Source organism: Pipistrellus hanaki, assembly GCF_964339955.1.
Source record: "Pipistrellus hanaki genome assembly, chromosome: 2".
Taxonomy (NCBI): Eukaryota; Metazoa; Chordata; class Mammalia; order Chiroptera; family Vespertilionidae; genus Pipistrellus; species Pipistrellus hanaki.
Window position 1 is genome coordinate 18303054 of NC_140504.1, and position 22711 is coordinate 18325764.

At 40.5% G+C, this 22711-nt stretch overlaps 1 protein-coding gene and 1 long non-coding RNA gene across 2 annotated transcripts in view; both read right to left on the reverse strand.

Moving 5' to 3' along the window:
• LOC311617530 overlaps nucleotides 1-22711 on the reverse strand; it is a 537075-nt gene that overhangs the window by 168840 nt on the left and 345524 nt on the right. The gene's annotated exons all lie outside the window — the stretch shown is intronic.
• PLCH1 (phospholipase C eta 1) overlaps nucleotides 473-22711 on the reverse strand; it is a 132762-nt gene continuing 110523 nt past the window's right edge. Inside the window, 11 exon segments of the mRNA XM_084872090.1 lie at nucleotides 473-3642; nucleotides 6381-6735; nucleotides 7183-7242; nucleotides 8993-9072; nucleotides 9293-9439; nucleotides 11298-11382; nucleotides 14445-14569; nucleotides 15897-16004; nucleotides 16096-16275; nucleotides 19113-19210; nucleotides 19547-19641. Coding sequence (XP_084728216.1) covers nucleotides 1562-3642; nucleotides 6381-6735; nucleotides 7183-7242; nucleotides 8993-9072; nucleotides 9293-9439; nucleotides 11298-11382; nucleotides 14445-14569; nucleotides 15897-16004; nucleotides 16096-16275; nucleotides 19113-19210; nucleotides 19547-19641 — 3414 coding nt within the window. The 3' untranslated portion in view covers nucleotides 473-1561.

A 22711-nucleotide genomic window follows, 5' to 3' on the forward strand; every position in this document is an offset into this window, starting at 1 on the left:
TTTTTTTAAATCTTTATTGTTTAAAGTATTACATAGGTCCTCCTCCTCCCCCCCCCCTCCCCACTAACCTCTTCCAGCCCATTCCTGTCCTCCCCACATTCCCTCACCCAGGCCCTCACCACCCCATTGTCCACGGGTTATGCCTATATGCATACAAGTTCACTGGTTGATCTCTTCTTAACCACCCTCCCCTGCAGGAAGGAATATTTTTAAACCAGCAATATCAACACCAACTGCAAGGAACTCATTATATTTGACTTCTTTTCAAGTCACCTTACAAATATGGCCTTTGAAGCATAATGAAAACACCCAGAGACATAAATTGCTGCTTAAAACTGTCCCCTATAGAACTTATCCCTTCTGCTGCAAAAAGATGAAAAGGAAATACTTCCAAGTGTTCTGAGTTCTGAACTTAATGGTCATCATATGAACTTTAATTGGGGGGGAAAAAGGGGGGGGAGGGGTCACCAAGTGTTTAAAAATCTGCTTTAATTATATTTTCATGAATTCGCAAAGAACATCGTTGCAGTGAATGTTACAAAAAAGCAGAGAGAGACATCTGAACATGCAATAAAAAAATGGATTCACAGTGAAAATAATGTAGGTTGGTACTAAAATATAGTTACTTGGCTCCCTGAAGGAAAAGGTTCCTTCTAATTATCTGTTCACTTGGGTTTTATTAGGAGAAAGTTTTGTGGGTTGTTTTTTTGTTTTGTTTTGTTTTTTTCCTCAAAAGCTTTGGGGGAAGTTTTCAATTTCTGCTACAACTATTGGCTTCTGGAAGTCCCTCATTCTGAAAGCCATTATTTGCAGCCTATTATTCAATCAGAAAATTCAAAAGTACAGCAAACAGCTCAGCAACTGTGTTCTTGTTACATATAAAGCCATTAGCAAAAATATGTAACAAATTTTAGGTCAAACAAACAAGTTTGACCTTATCCTAGCATACAGAAGTTTGCTTTATTCCACACCCTCACCGCCTGCTGTAAAATGAGAGGGTGTGAGGGGGAAGTAGCTACCAGAATTCTTATTCTGGTTGGGGGAGAGAAATCTTAAAAGGTAAGGTAACAATTTTAATCACCTTTTAACCGAGTTGTAAAAACGCATCCGGGCTTCTCAACAAAGGAGGAAAAATAGGAACGATGATAATGGCTTTAAAAATAAAGAATGCATCCCTTCGTCCTTTGCAAAGTCTCTTAGCTAACTCAAGTTGGAGAGTGAAAATGACTGCGTTGGTGACTGTGATCTGAGGTGAAACATACGTACACGGTCACCCAAGCTGCTGAGAAGGTTCGCATGGAGGGCATGCACATATTTCATACCGACAGAGTTCACACCACAGGGGAGAAAGATCATACAGGTACGTGGGGGAATGCCACCCAAGTCTATACATAATCGCATACACAGGAAGAACTCATGGAGTCAAAGGGAGACCAAAATACAAGTTTAAAAAATACATGTCCAAATCATTTCAAAAGCCAAGGACCCTGCTTGCTTACTGAAAGCTCTCGACAGTGCCACAGAATACCTTGTAAACATTGGAAATGCAGCGTTATGCAATTCACAGTCTCAAAAGAAAATAAATTTCTGGTTTATCATCGCTGCTTGGCTCTGTCTGCAAAACAGAATGATCCGAACAGAGCTGGTCGGCGTGGCCCGCGTGCAGGGCCGCGCATGCCCCCTCGGGGATGCCCCGGCCCTCCAGGCCGCCGGCCTTGGCGTTGCTCAGGTAGCCGGCTATGTAGGAGCCTGTGGAGTGCCGGTTCCCCACAGGAGCGGGCGCCGTGGGCTTGTTTCGAAGAACCACCCCACCCACGTGGGTGGTGGGGTTCCCACCCCTTTGCCTGTTGGCTTCCTGCTTCTCCTTGGCGCGGCTGGCGATATTGCGCACCCTGCTCTGGCTTCTGGACGACAGCTTTCTGACCAGCGCCCTGGGGAGCTGATGGGCATCCTGCTTGGCGTACAGCACCTGGCAGCCGTCTTCCTGGTCCAGGGACACGAGTCTCCGCAGCTGCTCGGTCAGGGCATCCATAGGCTCTAACGATTGTGTCTTCACAGCCACCCCCTTTCTGTCCCGGATGCCCGTGGTGACAAAACTCTTGCTGATACACTGGTACTTGCTTTCGAAATTGCAGGCGATGTCCTCCGAGGTCAAGTCCCCCAGGCTTTTGGATTTGCAAGGACTGGGCAGCTTCAGAGCAGGCAGGGCAGGCTGCTGCGGCTGCTTGGGGGCAGGGGCATGCAAGTCGTGGGCACCAGACGGGGGCACGCAGGTCTGGTTCGTCTTTGCATCGGAACCGGAGAAGTGCTTGTGCATAAAACCAGCACCCTGGTAGGCTAAACAAGAACGACTCTGACTTTTGACATCTTGACCACCGGTGTTGAATGTTTCAGAGACAGGAGGCGGGAGCGTCGCTTTGCAGTAGCCATTTCTCGGGCCTCTTTGAAAGTGGTCCACCACGTCCCGGCTGTACTTCAGTTTGAAAGGAGACACAAGGGGACTGGTGCCTTCTCGCATGTAATCATGGGTGGTTATGGACAGGTTTTCTGAGTCTCCTTCGATTTCCACGAGACTGCTCCCCCCAGAAATTAAACAGAGTGTGGGGTCGGCGATTCCGTCCCCCAGGGTCACGTCGGTGGAAGAGGCGAGGCTGTTGTTCGTCAGGGTTCCCCAGTCTTTCCCATGGGTGGGACTTTTTGGTAGCCAGCAGTGAGACGTGTGAGAGGAACAAGGCAGGTTGCTGTCCGCGCCCCCTGTCTTGGCCTTGGCTGAAAGGTCATCATCTAGTTTGGTTTTGGAGCTGTTAGGAGTTTCACAAACCACTGTGTGTGTTGAGTGTTCAGAGGTCTCAGGACTTAATGCAATCCTCTCAGGAGTTGAGCAGAATAAGGATGCCTTGGGTTTTCCCTTGGGAAAGTCATGCTTGAAGGGCATTTTTAGGTCCATGATGGGCAAGGGAGGATGGTCTGACCTCACACGGGAGCCGTGAAGAGGAGAAACCACCGTGAGGTTAGCCTGATCCCTGGTCTCCTCAAACTGGCCAATCAGCGCTGAGATGGAGCTGCCCGGCTCATTCTCCTTCGTTAAGGTGACGTTGTCGATAAGACGGGAAATGTCGCTCTCCTGCAGAATCTCGGTAGAATGTAAGTCAGGTGTGTCAGGACAGAGCGTTGAGACGTCTGACAAAGAAAAGGATGTTGCAGCTCTACCCTTACCGCCATTGCCATCCACGCTTTTAATCTCCAGAGCGCTCTGAGAAAGGATGCTTCCTGACAATGTGCCTTTCCCTTCCCCAGAGCCCCCAGCATTCCCATTCTCCTTAGCTTTCACCCTGTACGGATCTTGCGTGAGGTTCACTGCAGGGTTAAGAGCCAAATGCTTCTTTGGGGAGAGGGGTTTGTTGGGGCAGCGGTGTTCCTGGCCTTCGCCTGACACGGTTGGTTTGGTCCTCCCACCCTTGGGACCGGGCACTCCCTCCTGTTCTGTGATTGGCGTCTGGGTGGTAGATGCAGCAGAGCCCCCTCGGCTGATGTCTTTGTGGAGGAGAGCGCTGGAGGAAGAGGATAACTTTTTGCTGAAATGTGGAAAACGTTGGTCTTTTATGCTTGCCTTCCCATTTCTGCTGCCATCCTCGTCCTCTGCTGAATGAAACAAACAACATTTTAGGTGACATGTGGCACTTTATGTAGAAGCTGCACACACTCATGTTTGTCTCCAGACAGACAAATGGAGAATGTAAATCTGTCACATCGTGAGAGGATATAATCATGGGTTGCATAGATTTTCGACAAAGTATCTGTGTGATGGAATGGTAAAATATATGTATAGGAATTTCATTGAAGTTTCCTTTGAATATTGATTACATCAGTTAAGAATGTAATATTCATTATCCAAAAAAATAATAATAATGTCAATGAGTTACCATACTTTTACAGTGTGGATTACCTTTAGTTGTTTCCTATTCAGATTTGTACTACACAGAAGCATGGCAATAAAAACAGAACAAGACAGCTCTGTTAAACAATGTATTGTGGTACCTGTAAGCAAGATACTATAAGTTTTCAGAGTTAAACATGTATTAACAGTACAAATCATATTATTTTTAGAAAAATTGTTCTGGCAAAAAATATAATTAATTTCTAAAACAAAAGGGAAGGTGCAATAAATATATTAAAATGTCAATATATTGGCTTTAAAATGTAAAATTGAAGAATCAGTCAATAATTCTATGCCACTGTGAATGCCTAATTTTCTGTTATCATATTTTTGTTTCTAGTAAACACACTTTATATTGCAATCTCCCCTACAAGAGGCAGCAAAATATCAAGCACAGTAAGGAAAACTGTAAAAACGCACAAATCACAGCAATTAGGGGTACCCCACCATGCTTATTATAGTGCTAAGACAATATTGGGTGTTTAAGTATTCTTGATCAGATTCTTTTAATACTATTTCAATGCTTTCAGTCATGATCTATAAAAAATAATTTAATTATTATATATTTTCCAAACTAAAAATATTCATCATAAATCTTTGATAAACCCTAAAATTATAAAGAAAATAATTAAATTTCCAATGATGTTACCACTCAGAGTTAGACACTGTATGTTTTTGTGGAGGAATAGAACTATGTATAGAATTTTATATTCAACATTTTCACCAATTAATATTTTTTCTACATTATAACTTGAATCATTCCATGGCTATATATTGCTCCACATTTGCCACAAACTTTATATATACATATACATATATATATACATATACATATACATATACATATACTAAAGACTAACTTACATTATTGTTTTTTAAATGGAAAAAAGAAAATCACCTCAATATTGCTTTCTAACTCACCTTAATGCTATTAACATCTTAATTTTGGCATTGACAAAATTTTTTGGCATTGACTACCAATTTTTATGAAATGTAGTTTTATTTTCTCCCAAACGGAATGCTAACATAAAATTTGAAGCATGTATTTCATTTCTCCCCTGATATTCCTCTTAGCAAAAGTTTAAGACTTTTAAACTCCTTTTTCTTATTCAAATAAGCCATTCAAAAATTGGTGTGTCTCCCTAGAATATCTTTAAAATAAAAAAATTAATATAAGTAAAATGGTGCTTGTGAGAAAGTCGATTATTGAAATTAGATTGTATGATTCAAAGGAGAATTTCCTAAAAGAAATAGGTATCACATTCGACTTGTCTGAAATTATCCTGATTTAATTAGAACATGTTTCAGAGACATGAAATGAACACAGTTTTGGTGCTAAATTATTCTAGAATAAGTCAGGAGAAGGAGTCACCGACACAAACCAAGAAGTCTTTGGTACATTGCAAGGCAAGCCTCACTGCTTATCAAGTTCTTGATATGAGGGAAGTATTCTGCTCAAATCAGGGGAACAGCTGGGTAACAGGCTGGAGGAAACTATAACCCGGAAGGAGCTGCAGCCAGGCTGCCTTCCCAGCAGCATCCAGGGATCGGGGAAATGAGGCCACAGGAAAACAGCGCCTGAGCCACCTCTTGAGGAATCAGAGATGTTTAAGTGAGGATAGCAACTTGCTTTAACATTTGGTTTTTCCTCTTTCTCCATGAACATTCCCAATCACAGAAATGTTTTATACGTTGGGGAGAGAAATATAACTATATTCAACTTCAGAAAAATCAACACATTCCTATTCAACCTGGGAACAATCAGTATATAAGGTACCCACCGAGAAAACCAAGGTCTTTGCTCGTTTTCTGCAGGTGTCCCCTCTCCCTTCCAGACCCAGCAGATCCCTGCAATCGCCCCTGCTGGTGTCTCTTCCCTCCCTGTCACTTTCAGATGGCAGTGTGAGTTTAGGCTTAAGCTCTTCTACCGCCCTCTCCCCAAAGTTTAAAATCTGGTCTAAAAAAAATAATAACTTTAGTGCAGCCGATGTTGCTCAGTGGTTAGTCTGGCCGGTGTGGCTCAGTGTTGACCTATGAACAAGGAAGTTATCCTTTGATTCCCGGTCAGGCACATGCCAGTGGTTGCAGGCTCAATCCCCAGTAGGGGGCATGCAGGAGGCAGCGGATCAATGAGTCTCGTCATTGGTGTCTCTCTCTCTCCCTCTCCCTATCCTTTCCTCTCTGAAATCAATACAAATATATATATTATATTTATCTATACATATACATATATATTATATATTCATATCTATATTCACATATATTCATATATATTCATATCTATATTCATATATAGTCATATATATTCTTTTTTTTTAATAACTTTAACAACTACTTATTTTTCAGTGTGTTTGACTACAAATGTCAATCACACATTGTAATAACTAGAGACCACAATGCCGCTCACAGGGCTTTCTTTGCAGAGAAACGTAAAGCATCTTACCCAGAGAGCTTTCTCTGCCGTCGGGGTCCTTTGCCGTCTCGGATACCGGCAGCGACAGAGCGCCCAGGAAGCACTTGTCCACGGGCATGGAGGCCGGGCGCGCCTGCAGGCTCCTGGCGGTCCTCCTCACCACGCCATCCGGAGCCCGGGCGGCCTCGGGCGCGGGCTCCCTCACCTCCACCACCTCCTGGAAGCCCACTTTGCTCTTCTTCCTGCCCTTGGCCGGCGCGCTGGCCGTGCGGCGCAGGATCCGCTCCCCGATGGACCGCTTCCGCACGTAGTGGGCATTGCCCTCCGAAGAGCAGTGCCTGGGGTTCTTATTGAACAGGCCCTTCAGGCCCTGGAGCTGTCTGTTCTGCAAATACAAAAAGGACCCACCGCAAAGTCAGCGCAGGCAGGGGTGTCCACAGCGTGCCCTTTTTAAGATGACAGCTCCATGAAGAAAAAAAAAAAATGGAATATAAAATGGACATTTTCAGCCATTGCAAGATATTCGGACCAAGGCAACGGCAGCTCACAGCATGTTTGCACAGCGTCATGCACGTCTTATCCACCTTACTTCGTGAGGAAGGCAGCCAGCCTTCCAGAAGTTCCCTACCGGGAGGAGGTGACAAGGAGGGGGCAGGAAAAGCTTTCACAGTTAACGGACTGTTAAAAACTTCGGCTGCCTTAAAGCAAACAGATGTGTGTTTCAAACTGGGAAGCAGGGAAATGGAGTGACATGAGAGAGCATGAGGCCATAACGGTTTAAAGAGAGACGTATGTCAGCAAGAACAAAACATCACCATGCGGAGCAAACTACCTTGGTAGCTCCTAGAAAGTGCAAGATAGTGTAACTGGGGTTGAGTATCAAAGGGCTCCACTGCAAGGGGAGAGACAAACAGACAAAACACAGTTTGGGCTCAGTTCACCGTGGCACAAGTGAAAACGAAAGGAAAAAAAAATGCATAGAGGCTTCTCTAAACACTGCCTTGGGGTTTCAGTGATATCAGCCACAGGTTCATTCATGACTCCACTCACCACCACCGCATGGAGGTTTGTGCATCCCAACGCAAATAGACCTTCAAAGTAATAAATTATATGGCGTCTAAGTGGACACTGTTTAGGAGAGAGGAGTCCTGCGGAACATGTTCCTTTTCATGTTTTTATTTATTTCTGGATTAAGTTTTTAAACAGCTTCTGAATTTTATTATTTCCCATCAAGTGTGATAAATGCTAGGAAAAAAACTACTTAATTACCCTGGGATTCCTAGAAATCCAAGAGTCATTTTTCGATCATTTATGTCTGTGTGTATTTAGGCCAGAGGAAAAAAATATCAACAAGCTGCACAAACAGAAACCTAGGACGAGGCGTAGAGAGTCAAGGAATAAAACTGCATCACTCTTAGAGATTAGATTTTCAGACATCGCATCACCTAAGACTGATGTGAGAAACATACACCCCTAATTGGGGCTGAGCCCATCCACTCCCTAGAAATTGCCTTTTGTCGTGGTAAGATTAATATCAGTCAACATTTTTGAGCATTTGTTATGTGCCAGGCAGATTTCTAAGGATAACAGTTATTTATTTATGAGGTAGGCACTATTTTTACTCCACACTTACAGGTGAGAAAGCTGAGGCACGGAGGATGTACGTATATGCCTCTGCAGCGAAGCCCCATGCTACACATTCTTTCTGGGAAAGAACACTGTATTCCTGGGCCTTACTCAGTGCTCTCAGAATCCCTCCAAATCCCAGCTGGTTCTGCAAACACATTCCAGTGGCCAAGTCTCCAATTACTTGGCACGACCAGAGGACAGCCTATTGATTTATAAACCTCGAGGGAGTCGTACCGTGAAGTGAGCGGTGTCAGGAGAGAACTAGAATACATTTTTGTGGTCTTTTTCTTAAGCCCTGTGGGTGGCTTTAAATTTCATTCTTGAGTTTTAGGTTTTCTATTAAATATAAATGGCATCCAATGAAGGCAGCCTGCCTAAAACTGGTTGGAATCACAGCTTGGTTAGGACAAGTAATTCATCACACATCTGAGGCACACACATTTACCATTGCAGCCAGCTGGGATTTTTTAAGAATTAAAATTTAAAAAAATCAACATTTAGCTGAAACCGGTTTGGCTTAATGGGTAGAGTGTCAACTTGGGGACTGAAGGGTCCCAGGTTCGATTCCGGTCAAGGGCATGTACCTTGGTTGCGGGCATATCCCCAGTAGGGGGTGTGCAAGAGGCAGCTAATCGATGACTCTCTCTCATTTATGTTTCTAACTCTGTATCTCTCTTCCTTCCTCTCTCTACAAAATCAATAAAATATATATATTTTTTAAAAATCAACATTTAACTCCATCTCCACTGTGTTAACCAATGATCACCTGAGAGAATAGTTTTCTGTCAAGCCCAGAGGGACCTGCTGGGAGGAAGGAGTGGGTACACACCCCTAGGAGCAAAAGGAGCACAGGTGGATGGGGACCTAAGCACAGGACAGCACAGGGCTCCCTGAGTTTCCCTACAATTTTCTGCTCAGGAGGTACAGTCCTTTGATGCAGATAGTCAGTAAGTAACTTGGTTAAGGACCATCTGATTGTTGCATGTAGCTTTAACCCCTGTAATCTTGCTCACCTTTCCATAGATTTCATTGATGGTTATGTGAACAAATATGGATGCCTCTGTCAGCCCTTCCAAATAGACATGCCGGTAGCCTGATAAGAGAAGAGAAAGCAGTTTTCTTTCATTGAACTTGCATTTAGCTCCCCCCCGGTACAATCAAATTAGGATTTTGACTTTACACTTCACAAAGCACATCAACACACATATTGCCGCACAACGCGTTTAACATGTCACACATTGTGTATATCAACACCCTATATTAAATCTTCCGAAGAAAATGGAATGGCCAGAGGAAAGCCAGGCCGTACCTACCAGGCACTAAGCTGCTGAAGGTCACGGTTCGTTGTCCAACGAAGTCTCGTCCAATAGGATCGTGATCCCACACAAGGAACCGAACCAAAGCTATTTCTGGCATGTGTACTGTAAATGTCAGAGTTTCTTCCCACACAGGGTTAAATCCTCCGAGAAACAGAAAAAGAAAAATCAGAAAAGCAAAGGGGTTGGCTAAAAATGAATTGGCCACAACATCTGCAAAGCAGGCAGTGAAAATTGCTTGCAATGGTTATTAAACTCATACAGAAGACCAAGCCGCCCCATGATGCCTTACTGAAATAAAGCCTCGGAATTTACCCCATTGCTGGAAAATAATTGGTAAGAAAATTGCCTGTAAATGATTACATTTATTCTAATAATCTTTGATGCCAAATTGCACTGCAGAGAAAGTTCTATCACACAATATTCAGGATGCTTCAATGATGTCAAAATAGCTATAGTAGGGATCTAACAATGTTTTAGCATAAAATTATAAAGGATGATTCCCACCCCCATCCCCACAAGAGAATTATGCCTCTCGCTCATCAAAAATTCTGCTACTGCAATAATCACTAGCAAGTGTTTCATAAGGAAGGTGTCTTGCTTAGATATCATGCTATTTAATTCTTAAGGCAATCTTCTAAGGGTGGTAGATCAGGGTTTGTTTTTTGTTTTCTTCTATTGAAGAAAAAAGAAATGTGTATTACCAACATTCAAAAATTACACAGGTAACACATACTCCTTTTTTTTTAAGTAGGAAAATAATTTTATAGTTGAAAACTTGATGTTCAGAGAAAATAATGTGCCTAGGGGCACACAATTAGTAACATTGCCTAATTAGACTATTTATTAATGATTACTCCTGGCTTCTTGTGAAGCAAGACCTTACTACATAAAGATGAAGTATTTTTATAGCTACTAAAAATAAATAGAAAGGTCTATAATCCAATTCAAATTCTATATGAAAAAAAACTCGATTTATTTTTTGGTAAGATTCTCTCAGATAAAATAATTATTTAAATTGATAAAAATTTAAGTACTCTATAAGTTTTTCCTTTCTGAAAAGGAATATAGATTTTATTATAATGTATGCACTTGGGGCATCAGCATTTAACCCTGTTAAACACCTTCGCTAATGGCGTAATTATGGACTGAAAAGCATTGAAACACAGTCCCTCCTGAACAAAAGAAGAAATTTTCTTTGTCTTGACTTAGTGATGACCTCTCAATTACTTCTGGGTGAAAAAAAACTTTGAACACTGATAGGAAAATGCAATATAGGAAGTTCTTAAGCATGGTACTTAATAAGTCCGTGCTACTCTTCTACCCCCAGATTCCTATCCTTAAAGTAGTGCTTAGAAAAACTCCCCTTCAGGACTCTCTTTGAATTTCTCATCTCTCCAATGTTCTGAGAATTGAGAAGAACAAGCATGCAATAATGTTTATCAAACATATGAACAAGCACTATTTTAGATGATTGCGAAGGAAAAGACACGAAGGTTGGGTAGAGAAAGTGGTCTTTACATTAGAGCCAAAAATACAAGGATGCTGCCCATTCGCCACATGTGCATATTCAAGAAGAAGGCTTGCCAGAGCATGCTGCCTGCGCCTTAGAGTCTCACATGCTCCAGAAAACAGGAGAAATCATCAGGACATAGATGTCCATAATAAAAACACAATATAAAAGCAGGACGGAGGCATTTTCCTAAGTGGAGTTTTAACTCAGCCCTTTAAAAATAGAATTTATTCTTTTCATGAGGAAAAAAAAAATTTGGTTTGAAAGCAAAAATCTCGAGAGCCTACATTGCAATATCCATCAAAACATCTCATTCATTCATTAATTCCACGTTTACTTAGTTTTATGTGTTGAATAGCTCTTAACAAACTCAGGTGGCAGTTATGGACTTTAGGAATTTCTGTTCTACATAGACACATTTTTTCTGTTTCAGTGTAAATTCTATTTCTAGACCACCCTGATTAAAGTGAATACAGATTATCATCTTACCATTGTCATCCACCACACGGGTTTGATCTTTACAACAATCTACTGGCAATCCAATAATTTCAACTTCAACAAAAGGATCGATGATCTATAAAGAGAGTGTATTATAATGATCCATACATTTCTATGCAAGTGTTAATTAATATGAGAATATTGGCCCAAATGTCTACATTTCAGCAGTAACCCATTTTATTAGGTGCTTAACAAGAAAAAGAAACTGTACTAGATGCAATAGATACAGCTACATGGGACAGAAATTTTAAAAATTGGATTAAATTTTTGTTTGCCAATATCTATTAATGCTATACAAACTTTACTCAATGGTCTACAACTTCAGTTCAGGCTATACACCCAACATATATGTGAGCTTTTGTCTCTGTACAAATGCTCAGAGTAGCTGTATTCATAATAGTGACACTGGAAACAACCTAAATGTATGTTATGAGTGGGATGGATAAATTATGAAATATCCATTTAATGAATACTATACAACAATGAAAAAGAAAAATTTCCACCATCCTATCTACAATAATAAAGACAGAATATGCTAATTGTCTTCCCTGCCCTCAAAGATGGTGGCACCCACAGCCACAAGATGGCAGCGCCCAGTTCCCTCAGCCCCCCAGCCACCTAGGGCTGACCCAAGGCACTGGCAAGCTTCTGATGGTGGCTTCCCAGCCTCCCAGGGCCACCTGAAGCTCAGGTAACCAGGGCCAGCCAAGGCTTGCTCTGCCAGCAGTGGCAGCAGCAGAGGTGTGATGGGGCATCGCCTTCCCCTGATCGCCAGGTCACCTCCCACCCCTGAGTGCTCCCAGACTGTGAAAGGAGACAGGCCCGGATGAGGGATCCCCACTCCAGTGCATGAATTTTTATGCACCAGGCCTCTAGTATAGACATAATGTTGAGCAAGCCAGACACAAAGAGTAAATACTGTAAAAAGTAATTTATAAAAAGTTTGAGCACAGACAAAATTATTATGATAGGAGTTGGTGTTTGATGAGGTAGCAGCACTGACAAGGATGGACAGAAGCTTTCTGAGAATTCTGTCTTTGAATTGGGTTATATAATAATTAATAGAGGTTATCCTCATTGATCTGTGAATTTTAATGTAGTTAAATCAGTGGTACTAGAATATAAAATTAAATACTATAATATAAAATTAAAAAGATTTTAAAAGATTTAAAAATAATAAAAAGAAAAAACATGAGTGTTTAGTCTTCCTCCCACTCCCTCCACATCACCCCTCCTCTAGGAGAAGGCATCCTGCTTTGCTGACCATCTGGAAGCTCATTGCCTAGTGCAGGTTCCAGATAATGAGCAATGAAGGACTCAAACCCAAAGGGAACTGAGAGAGCAGAGAGAATGTTTGAAGTCCAAGAAAATAACATTTTTAGGAGCTTAGCGAGTAAAGAGAATGTAGATCCCTCATCTGTGAGCCAGAGATAACTGTGTCTGCTTCACCTCACCGTGACCCAGGTGAGACACGAGAAGAATAGAATCAGACAGTAGCAGCAAGTCCAGGGAGATATTGGGAGGTAGGGCACCTGGCAGATGGTAATTTACTAGATGTGGAAAGCAACAACGACGAAAAGGAAAAAAAAAAAAAAGTGAAAATTAAAGATGACAATTTCTGATTGGGAGCAAGAAAAATTGTCATTTCATTCTCAGAAATATGAATAATATGAGAGGATAATGTAAGCCAGAGTGGGAAGAAAAACCTCTATCTTTATTTTCATTACCCTTTGGCTAAAGGACAACATAGTAGTATTAGTACTGCAGTTTTGTCTCTCATAGAAATCACAGATGTTCTCATGTCATGCTTTGGTTGTTGAAGAAATCTTCATGAATCAGCTATACTCATCACAACTTAAAATTCTAATAGTCTTTAGACCACCTCTAATCTTGCTATTTACTTACTGCATTAATAAACATGTATATTTGTATGTCACAATTTGTTTATAATATTTTGATAATTGAATTTTAATGTAACTGGTTTCTGTGTGGCCCTATTTTATACATTTAAAAACATTATTCTGAGAAAGACCTCATCAGATACCAAAGGGTTCCATGGCTCAAAAAAGTTATAATATCCTAATAAAAAACCTTATAAGCCAAGATAAGGAGGTTGGATATTGTTTTAATTACAAAGAAAGATGGTCCCTATACATTTAAAAGATTACTCTAACTCCACAGACTCTGTATTAATTTCAAAGGTAAAGAGATGCCTATTTAATAAAGACAAAGAGTTTATGGTAATACTAAACTGTAGAGCTGCATGGTTTCCCATAGCATTCACAATCCAGAAATGATGGTTTAACAGGTAGGAGTGGCAAAGAGCCTGATGGGCCACTCCTGAGAGGATGGGCATGAACATAAATAGGAGGGGCTGACAGGTCGGGAGAAAATTGTGGCCAAGAAGGTCAAGACTAGGTGTAATGGGAACAATTCAATAAAAGCTCTGTAAAGACAGGGTGCTGTGGTCATAGAGAAGAAATTTTTTAAAATATATTTTATTGATTTTTTTTTTTTACAGAAAAGAAGGGAGAGGTATAAAGAGTTAGAAACATCAATGAGAGAGAAACATCAATCAGCTGCCTCCTGTACACCCCCCACTGGGGATGTTCCCACAACCAAGGTACATGCCCTTGACTGGAATCAAACCTGGGACCCTTCACTCCACAGGCCTATGATCTATCCACTGATCCAAACTGGTTAGGGCTAGAGGAGACATTTTAAAACCATGCTACAGAGGAGAAGCAAGTAATGGCAAGGTTCAGCATGTGGCCAAGAGCAGGTGGTTGATGTGCAGCAGAGAGGAGGGGATGAGGAAGGTGGGTGGAAAATTACTCTTATGCAATGCTTCTATTAATAATAAAGTTGTTTTTTGTACCCCAATGTTAGCATTTCCTATGTCGGTCTTGAATAATGAATTTAATCATATGAACTCATGCCTCCAAGGACTGGGTGTGCTTTGCCCATAAGAGCTGGTTAATATCCAGTGAGCTGAGTTCATTGGCTCATTTATAAACACACACACACACACACACACACACACACACACACACACACACACAGTACCTGATATTTTGGATGAAGTGTGAACCCAATAAGATAGTCACAAAATTAACCACTGGGTCACACGTGGCTTACCTCTCCTCGGTCTCCAAACATGGAGTCTGGAGGTTTGGGAAGCTGTTGTCCACTGATCACTTTCAGGATGAGCTGCTTTTTGGGGTTGGCAGGAAGTGGGTCACCAGAGAAAGGGTTGAAAGTACCTAAGCCAAGTAAGCAAATGTTAAAATATAACATTAGTAGCATGGAAACACACACACATACACGCACAGCTAAAGCTTGTAGAAAAAAAGAAATGACAAGTGCTGAGTTACTAGATTGTGTCTTAGAGCCAAGAAATTATCAGATAACTATCAGTGTGGCCTCTGCATGAAAGCAATAGCAGCTGGCATTTCCATAGCTGTGGCTTTTGGTAGAATCCATGCTCCCAAATGCAAAGGAATGGGCCAATTTAAAGCATGTGTCTGCAACGCAATTATCAACTGTGGCATGGGGGCAATAGTATAGGGAAGGGGAACAGTTATGTCAGATTTAAATAATTTCCTAACCTAAACTATACTGGCTATAGAGTGAATATAACAAACAGAAAGACGATCTGAAATTAAGTAAATAGCAGAGAAAAAAAAAGTACATACAAGGTAAAGAATCCTGAAGATACACCTGTCAACACATTTTAACCTGAATTATCAAAAATCCAATTTGGAGAATTTTAATAAGCAGAACCAAAAAGCATCTTTTTCCCCCCCATCTAAAATGACATTATCTTTATTTCTTATTAGCACTATTTTGTACTGGAAATCCAATTTGGAGAATTTTAATAAGCATGTTTGTTTTTTTTAATCTAACACTACATTATCTTTCCTCTTAGCACTGTTTTGTAATTGGACCATATTGACTAAAGAGCTAGATAAGCCCAGCAGGTGTGGCTCAGTGGTTGAGCAACAACCTATAAAGCGGGAGGGTCAGAGTTCGATTCCTGGTCAGGGCATATTCCCGGGTTGTGGGCTTGAGCCCCACTGTGGGGCGTACAGAAGACAGCCAATCAATGATTCTTTCTCATTATTGATGTTTCTCTCTCTTGCTCACTCTCTCTCCCTTCCTCTCTGAAATCAATACAAATATATTTTAAAAACTACAAAAATAAAGGGCTTGATAAAATTGTTTCGGGTGGTATTTTAATTTTGCCACCAGATTTCCAACTCATACACCCTAAGAAAGCTTCTGAGATGGCTCAGACCTTAGTAATGGTAGACAGTCCAATTTAGAAGGAATTCCCAATGAATGAATGTCATGCTGGGCACTGGATTTCAGATGACAATCCATTGCTACCCCTGTCCTCTTTCACATGCAAAACCTCAGGAGGGAACATTCTAGACATCATAGCGTGACAAGAGTTTTAATTTACACTCCAACCTGAACCTACCTCTTTTTTTAAATCATGTTGCTAAATACTGGACATCACACTTTCTAGAGAGCTCCTTCAATAGAGGTCACCTGCCTTCAGATAACGACTAGGAAATTAACACATACCTTTGCACATTTGCTGGGGTTTGAGGACATAGCCACAGTTTCCATTTGTCTTGAATTTGGCTCGGTTTAACTGCATGATTCGCCCTTCAGACTGGTAGTTCAGTGCCACTGCGCAAGTTCAAAGTTTGAGAGAATGAGGCAAACTGTCAGCATAGATTCAAGACATGCAGAAGACCACACCTTCCCGAGGGGTACATACCTAGCTGGCAGCCTGCGTTCCAGTAGGGTAGTGGGTTGAAGTTGCTGGAGTCAATACGGTAGGCAGAGGGGTAAATCCTTGTGAGTTGCTTTTGGTTATAAATCATGAACTGCTCTGATTTCTGCTGAACCACCTGGTGTGCTCTTGTTTCACTGAATGACAAAACGTTTCCTGTGGTTCCTGAAGTTTTTAATAAAGAAAAGACAAAAGTGAGAACTACAGCAAAACAACAACAAAACAAACAAAACAAACAAACAAACAAACAAAACCCAACCACTTACCAAAGACCTAATAACATATCAGATTATACCCACAGTAAAAATGTGGAGGCAGCTCTTGAGCAAGAAAGAACCATATAATCCCATCCTGGGACTGTTTTGACATTTTGAGACCAAAAATGAACTGTGCTGAGATAACTGCCGGTTTTGAGGTCCCATGTTCTCCCAAGACTTAGTCTTAGACCATCTCACTAGTTCTCCTCTATCTAGCTAGTGGGCAGGAGAAAAAATTTCGGTGCATAATTCAAAAAGAATGTCTTTGCCAAAGATATAGACAGCATGGATAAATAAAACTATCTGTGTAACTTAGTCTTGACAACAGGGAGACATTCATTGAAGGCATTCATCTAAAAAGGCATACATGGGAATCATGTATTAACTAATAGCATTCAGAAATAAAGGGGAAAAAATTACAATTCCAAAAAAGCTAAATTTGAGTTTTTAGGTTAATTTGAATAGAATGATAGAACTAATCAAAACCTATTTGGGAGATAAAAATTACAATGGAGAAAGAGTTCAAAAAGCATTATAAAGAAATAATGTTTCATAAATAAGAATAAACATCCACCGCCCCAAGTTTATAAGCAATGGAAAAATAACAGGAGGTAAACAAGCAGGAAGCTTATATTAAAATGCTTGTTTGGACATCAGGACGGGTCAGTCCAGGGCCAAGGATACTGCAGGTTTGGGGTAATGATGGGGTAAACCTCCAAATATTTAATATCTTACCCTTTCCCCAATTCCATCTTTTGCTCCTTGTCTACAATATCCCCACTACTACCACCTCTTCCCCAAACATCCACACCTCACCCCCAAAATGACCACCATTTGTCTCCTGGACCTGCTGGGAAAGGTCAGTCTAGATAAAGAGCCAAACTTGCCCAGAGCCTCATTTTTATTCCAATGTGTTCTGTGACAGCCGAGTGTGTCTGAACCCACACTGAGTGACATGGCCCATGAAACCAAGGAGTAGAGCTATCGTCCAGCCGGGCCACTGACCCGAATTATATCCTGATTGTGCATGTTTATTAGAGCACAGTCTCCCAGGGCCCCATTGTCCTTGGGGGTTGTGCAGCCTTAGATAGGAAATACTGGCCAGAGCTGGAGCTCAAAATAGTCATAAATACAGGTGGGAAGCAAAGCAATTAGAGAATTCATTTTTCATCTGATGATGTGCTTCAGATGAACTCTTTCCCTATCATATATAGTTTCTTGACATTAACTTATTAACATAGTTCACAGCACAAGTATTCCAAAAATGATGTTATTTGAGGATTTTGATGAATACTTTGAACATGATGGGAGAAAAATATAGTCTTTTTGACAATTTAATGCAGATAATATAGTACTGTAATCAGTGTCACCGTTTGCTGTTTCTCCACATAAATATGCATACCACATTGTCATCAAGATGACCCTGATAGGCATATGTCAATTAATACATTAACGCAGTTGAGTTGCTTTGCATCAGAATAAGCCATTCGCTCATTGTCTATTGCTCATTTTAAGGCTGAAAAGAAAACCCACAAAAGAGAAAAATAGCTGAAGTTCAAGAGCTAAACAGTACTCAATACTATTTTCTTTTAAGCTAATAGAATTATGATTTCCTAAGGCATTTGTTAGAAATTATATTCCTCCAAACCAAAACACCTTCAATTCCATTGAACCACTCCAGATTTATTTTCTAGCTGTGGGCAGTTATTACAAGAATGTGTTTGTTGCCGAAACTGGTTTGGCTCAGTGTTGTTGTTCACATGCTGAGAATTCTACAGGTTATTATGTTCTCACATGAAATTAATTTAAAAATGTTATGTCACTACTTGAAGAAGAAATCAATATAAAAGGAAAGAAAATCTACAGATAGAAAAAGATACACTTGTGAGTTAGAAGTGGGGAAAAGAGATCTGAGGAAAAATCCTAGAGGTTTGTGAGGACATAAGTCACCACAATGTCATTTCCCTTCTCTAAGACTTACTGAGAAAATGGGAGATTTTGATTTACATTTAACTTCCACTCAATTCAAAGTAGATTGAAAAGCCACATGACCATAGTTTATGTCTATAAACATTCATTAACTGGACAAAATAGAAATGAGAAGGGCTGAGAATAAAGGGGGAAAGAGCAACTAACAGGAAAGCCCAGGATAAGAACAGTAGTGACTAGAATTTCTCAACCCAATTTGTGGCAATTAATAGGTGAAAATTCAGTGAAGAGTCAGCACTTCTGAAATTTTTCTTTCTTTCTTTCTTTTGTTTTTGTTTTTGTTTTGTTTTGTTTTGTTGTTGAAACCTCAATCTTTGGATTAAATTGTTTTCATCAAAGTCAAAATTTCCAGTGAGAAAATAGGAGGCTTTTCAACGTGTTCTTTAAGCCAATTAAATTTCTTCTTTTCTCCTGGCTGTTCACATTGGGAATGGCCATCAAACCAGGGCAGGTCTCTATAGTTCAAGTGTGGGGGAAGCCCTACTCTGACACATACGTCTTTTTTATAACAAAGTCCTCTTCTGCCCTGAAGGAAGTTTCTCTGGCCTCTAGACAATCATGCAACCCCAGTAGTCAACAGAGGCCTCCCTGTGAGCTAAAAGCTTGGTACTGGTAATCAGTTTCCTGACAACTCAAGTTGGATTTTACCCAGTTCCAAAAATGTGTGCTGATGATCTGATTAACAAAAGATTAATTAACTGTTGACAAAGAAAGGTCAAGGATATTTATCCAGAAGAAAAAACACTCAGTCCTTACCATCGTCCACAATGTCTTGGGCTGCCACAGAGTTTGTGTACACCACCAGATCAGAGAGCTCTCTGCAGAGCTTCATGGTTTTCCTCCTGCGACCCAACCTGTAAAATACACAAGGGACTCATGATACTTTAGACCTGGAAGAAGTGTGGGCCTTTGTTGACTCTACCTTGCTTACCTGCTCCTCATGGAGTCAGGATTAGAACCCAGCGTGTTTCCTAGTTCAATATTCTTTCTATTACAAAACCTTACTTATATGGTGAATTCACAGCTCATTCAGAATCAGTCTCATATCCAGTTATCTTTACAGGCCTCTCTGCACTGAGCACTTTACCTTGTGATCCAGTTCTCAAGACACAAACAACTAAAACAGCCAAGGTGATGGGGATAGAGAGGCCCAGAGAGACTGAGCAAGAAACATGGAGACACCTTCTTACCTGTACAGCTGGCCTATCTCCTTGCCAGGATTCTGCTGTGCATCCTCCTCATCATCAGTACTGCAAGATTTAGACTGTGGTTTTGTGGTTTTCTGCTGGAAAAACAATCAGTAAACTTAAGAACAAACTTACTGCATCAGGTAGATCTACAATATTCATGGGCTTTCACACACACACACATACACACACAGACACACACACACACACTAACTTGGAGGGAGAATAAATGCCCAGATATTGCAGATTGCCTGACCATTAATAACAAGCATGGCCATGGCCATAATTATAATACTAAGGCAAAACTGAGGATTTCATGCTCTAAAATTGACTTGCAAGCCAAATAAAATGTAAGTCTTAGAAAGACCTTATTAGTCATGCATTGACAGTCTCAATAAAGAATGATAGTCAAAGAAGTAACATCTATTTAAATACTATTAAGGAATAACATATCATCTTTATAGGAAGCTCACTATTGATGTTGGCTTTTAAAAGGCAGATTTGATTTTTAAAAAATCCAGAAATATTATTTTTAACTAGAGGCCAGGTGCATGAAATTCATGCATTGGGGTAGAGGGTGTCCCTCAGACCAGCCTGTACCTTCTCCAATCTTCGACATCCCTCTCACAATCCAGGACTGCTGGCTCCCAACCGCTTGCCTGCCTATCTGCCTGATTGCCCCTAATCACTCTGCCTGTCAGCCTGATCACCCTCTAACCATGTCCCTGCCAGCATGATCGATGCCTAAATGCTCCACTTCCAGCCTAATTGCTCCTAACTGCCCTCCCCTGCCAGCCTAGTCGCTCCCAACTTCCCTCCCCTGCTGACCTGGTCACCCCTAACTGCCTTCCCTTGCCAGCCTGGTTGTCCCTAACTGCCCTCCACTGATGGACTGATTGTCCCTAACTGTCCACCCCTGCCAACCTGTTCACCCCTAACTGCCCTCTCCTGCCAGCCTGGTCACCCCTAACTTTCCTCCCCTGCAGGCCTGGTCGCCCACAACTTCCCTCCCCTGCTGGCCATCTTGTGGCAGCCATCTTGTGTCCACATGAGGGCGGCCATCTTGTGTGTTGGAGTGATGATCAATTTGCATATTACCTCTTTATTATATAGGATTATTAACTACCATGCCTTCTTTTAATCAGTATGCATTCAAATAACCATCTATATCAAACTGCTCTATTGAGGTTTTTTTGTTTGTTTGTTTTTTGTTTGTTTGTTTGGGTTTTTTTTTTTTGTGTGTGTGTGTTTGTGTGTGTGTGGTTTTTCTGTTGAGATTTTGACCTCTTAATTTCCAGCAGCAGAATGAAATTGTTACTCATAGGAATCAGGCTGAAAGGCTTCAGGACTAATCTGGTGTTATCTGGACACATTCACTGTTAGACATAAAACCTTTTTGAAATGATGAGGTTTCGTTCCCATCACATTGGAGAGAACCCCAATATTTGGCAACACATACCTTCACAATACAAATGATGGGAAGGAAATTACAGAAAACCTTGCCATCAAAACAGTTTTCACAAACAAAGGCAAGACCTTCACACAGAGTGCCCTGGACATCTGGGGAATGTAGGTTTAAAAAGGAAAGGGACTCCATACTCACATTTCCATTAGACCACATCACTTTCAGATCGTCTCATACTCAACAAATAAAAAACCAGCTATACTGTTGGCACACACACTCAACTGTGTAGTACTCCCAGTGAACCATCAATTTGTTCTAGAATCTTCTTAGGTGTTAGTTATGACTCACAATCCTTGGTGCACATGGTGTGGGAGCCCTAGCCTCTGAGGATCTCATGTGCAAGCTGATCAACCTATCTAACTTCCTATTGTGTTTTCTTTTCTTCTTCTTTTTTAAAATATATTTTATTGATTTTTACAGAGAGGAATGGAGAGGGATAGAGAGTTGTAAACATCGATGAGAGAGATACATTGATCATCCCACTGGAGATGTGCCCGCAACTAAGGTACATTCTCTTGACTGAAATCGAACCTGGGACCCTTCAGTCTGCAGGCTGACACTCTATCCACTGAGCCAAACTTGTTACGGCCCTATTGTGTTTCTTAAAAGAAAAGGACAATAACATCTATTTTAAAGAATTATTATTGTGGTGGTGATTAAATAAGATGGCATGGGAAGTCATCCTCTAAGCTACATAATATTAACTTTCAATTTTAAATGCTATTAATATTTATTAAAATAATATATAACTAATCTGTGGGCATTCATTTTTATGGCTTGAAACATAATAAATTCTATTTCTATGGTAGCACAAGTACAACATAAAAAGGTATACTTTGGGAAAGAACTTTAATTTAAATCAGTAGCTGTAATCAAGAAATGAAATATTCTCTAATTCTACATATAATTAATACCTTGAGGTGTTAAAATAAGTGTCTTTTTGAAGTTCATTTTTAACATAAAAGGTAAAAAGAATTTAGAAATGAATCACCAATGGCAGATTATATTTGGGGAAATGATGATATATTTTCTTTAAATAAAGTTTGAACACTTTTCATCATGCTTAATGTACCATGTAATCCATTTTTCATTTTACTTTTTTGCTTAATGCTTTGCATGATGAGTTCTTTAGAGTGATCATCTTTTAGTGGCTGCATAATTGTCCATTGTGTGAATGAATCATGATTCACTTAAGAAGCGCTTATGGGTGAACATTTTGGTTGTTTTCAGTTTTTTGTTATAATGACTAATTTGGGGACCTTTTAAGAAATTATCCTACTGATGGGGCAGGAAATTCCAGATACAATATTCCTTAACACAAGAACTGTCCTTAAGAAACCTCATGCACAAAGTTCACCATCCAATAATTGATTAATTATATAACCTTTTCATTGAGGAAAGTACAAGAATTATAAGCACCCAGCATGATGACATGCACAAAATGAAACCACCAAATGAGGAAATGGATTATTATCTACACTCCAAGGCCTTTTGATTCTTCCCAAAGGTAACTACTAATCTGATTTTTACCCTATAGATTTGGTTTTGCCTGTGTTTAAACTTCATATAAATGGAATCAAATTGCATGTACTCTCTGGCTTCTTTTGCTCAATATCATCTTTATAAAAATCTTATTATTGTTTATAATTGCAATTTTGTCCTTTTTGCTGATAAATACTACTTGTGTGAAAATAATTTTTATT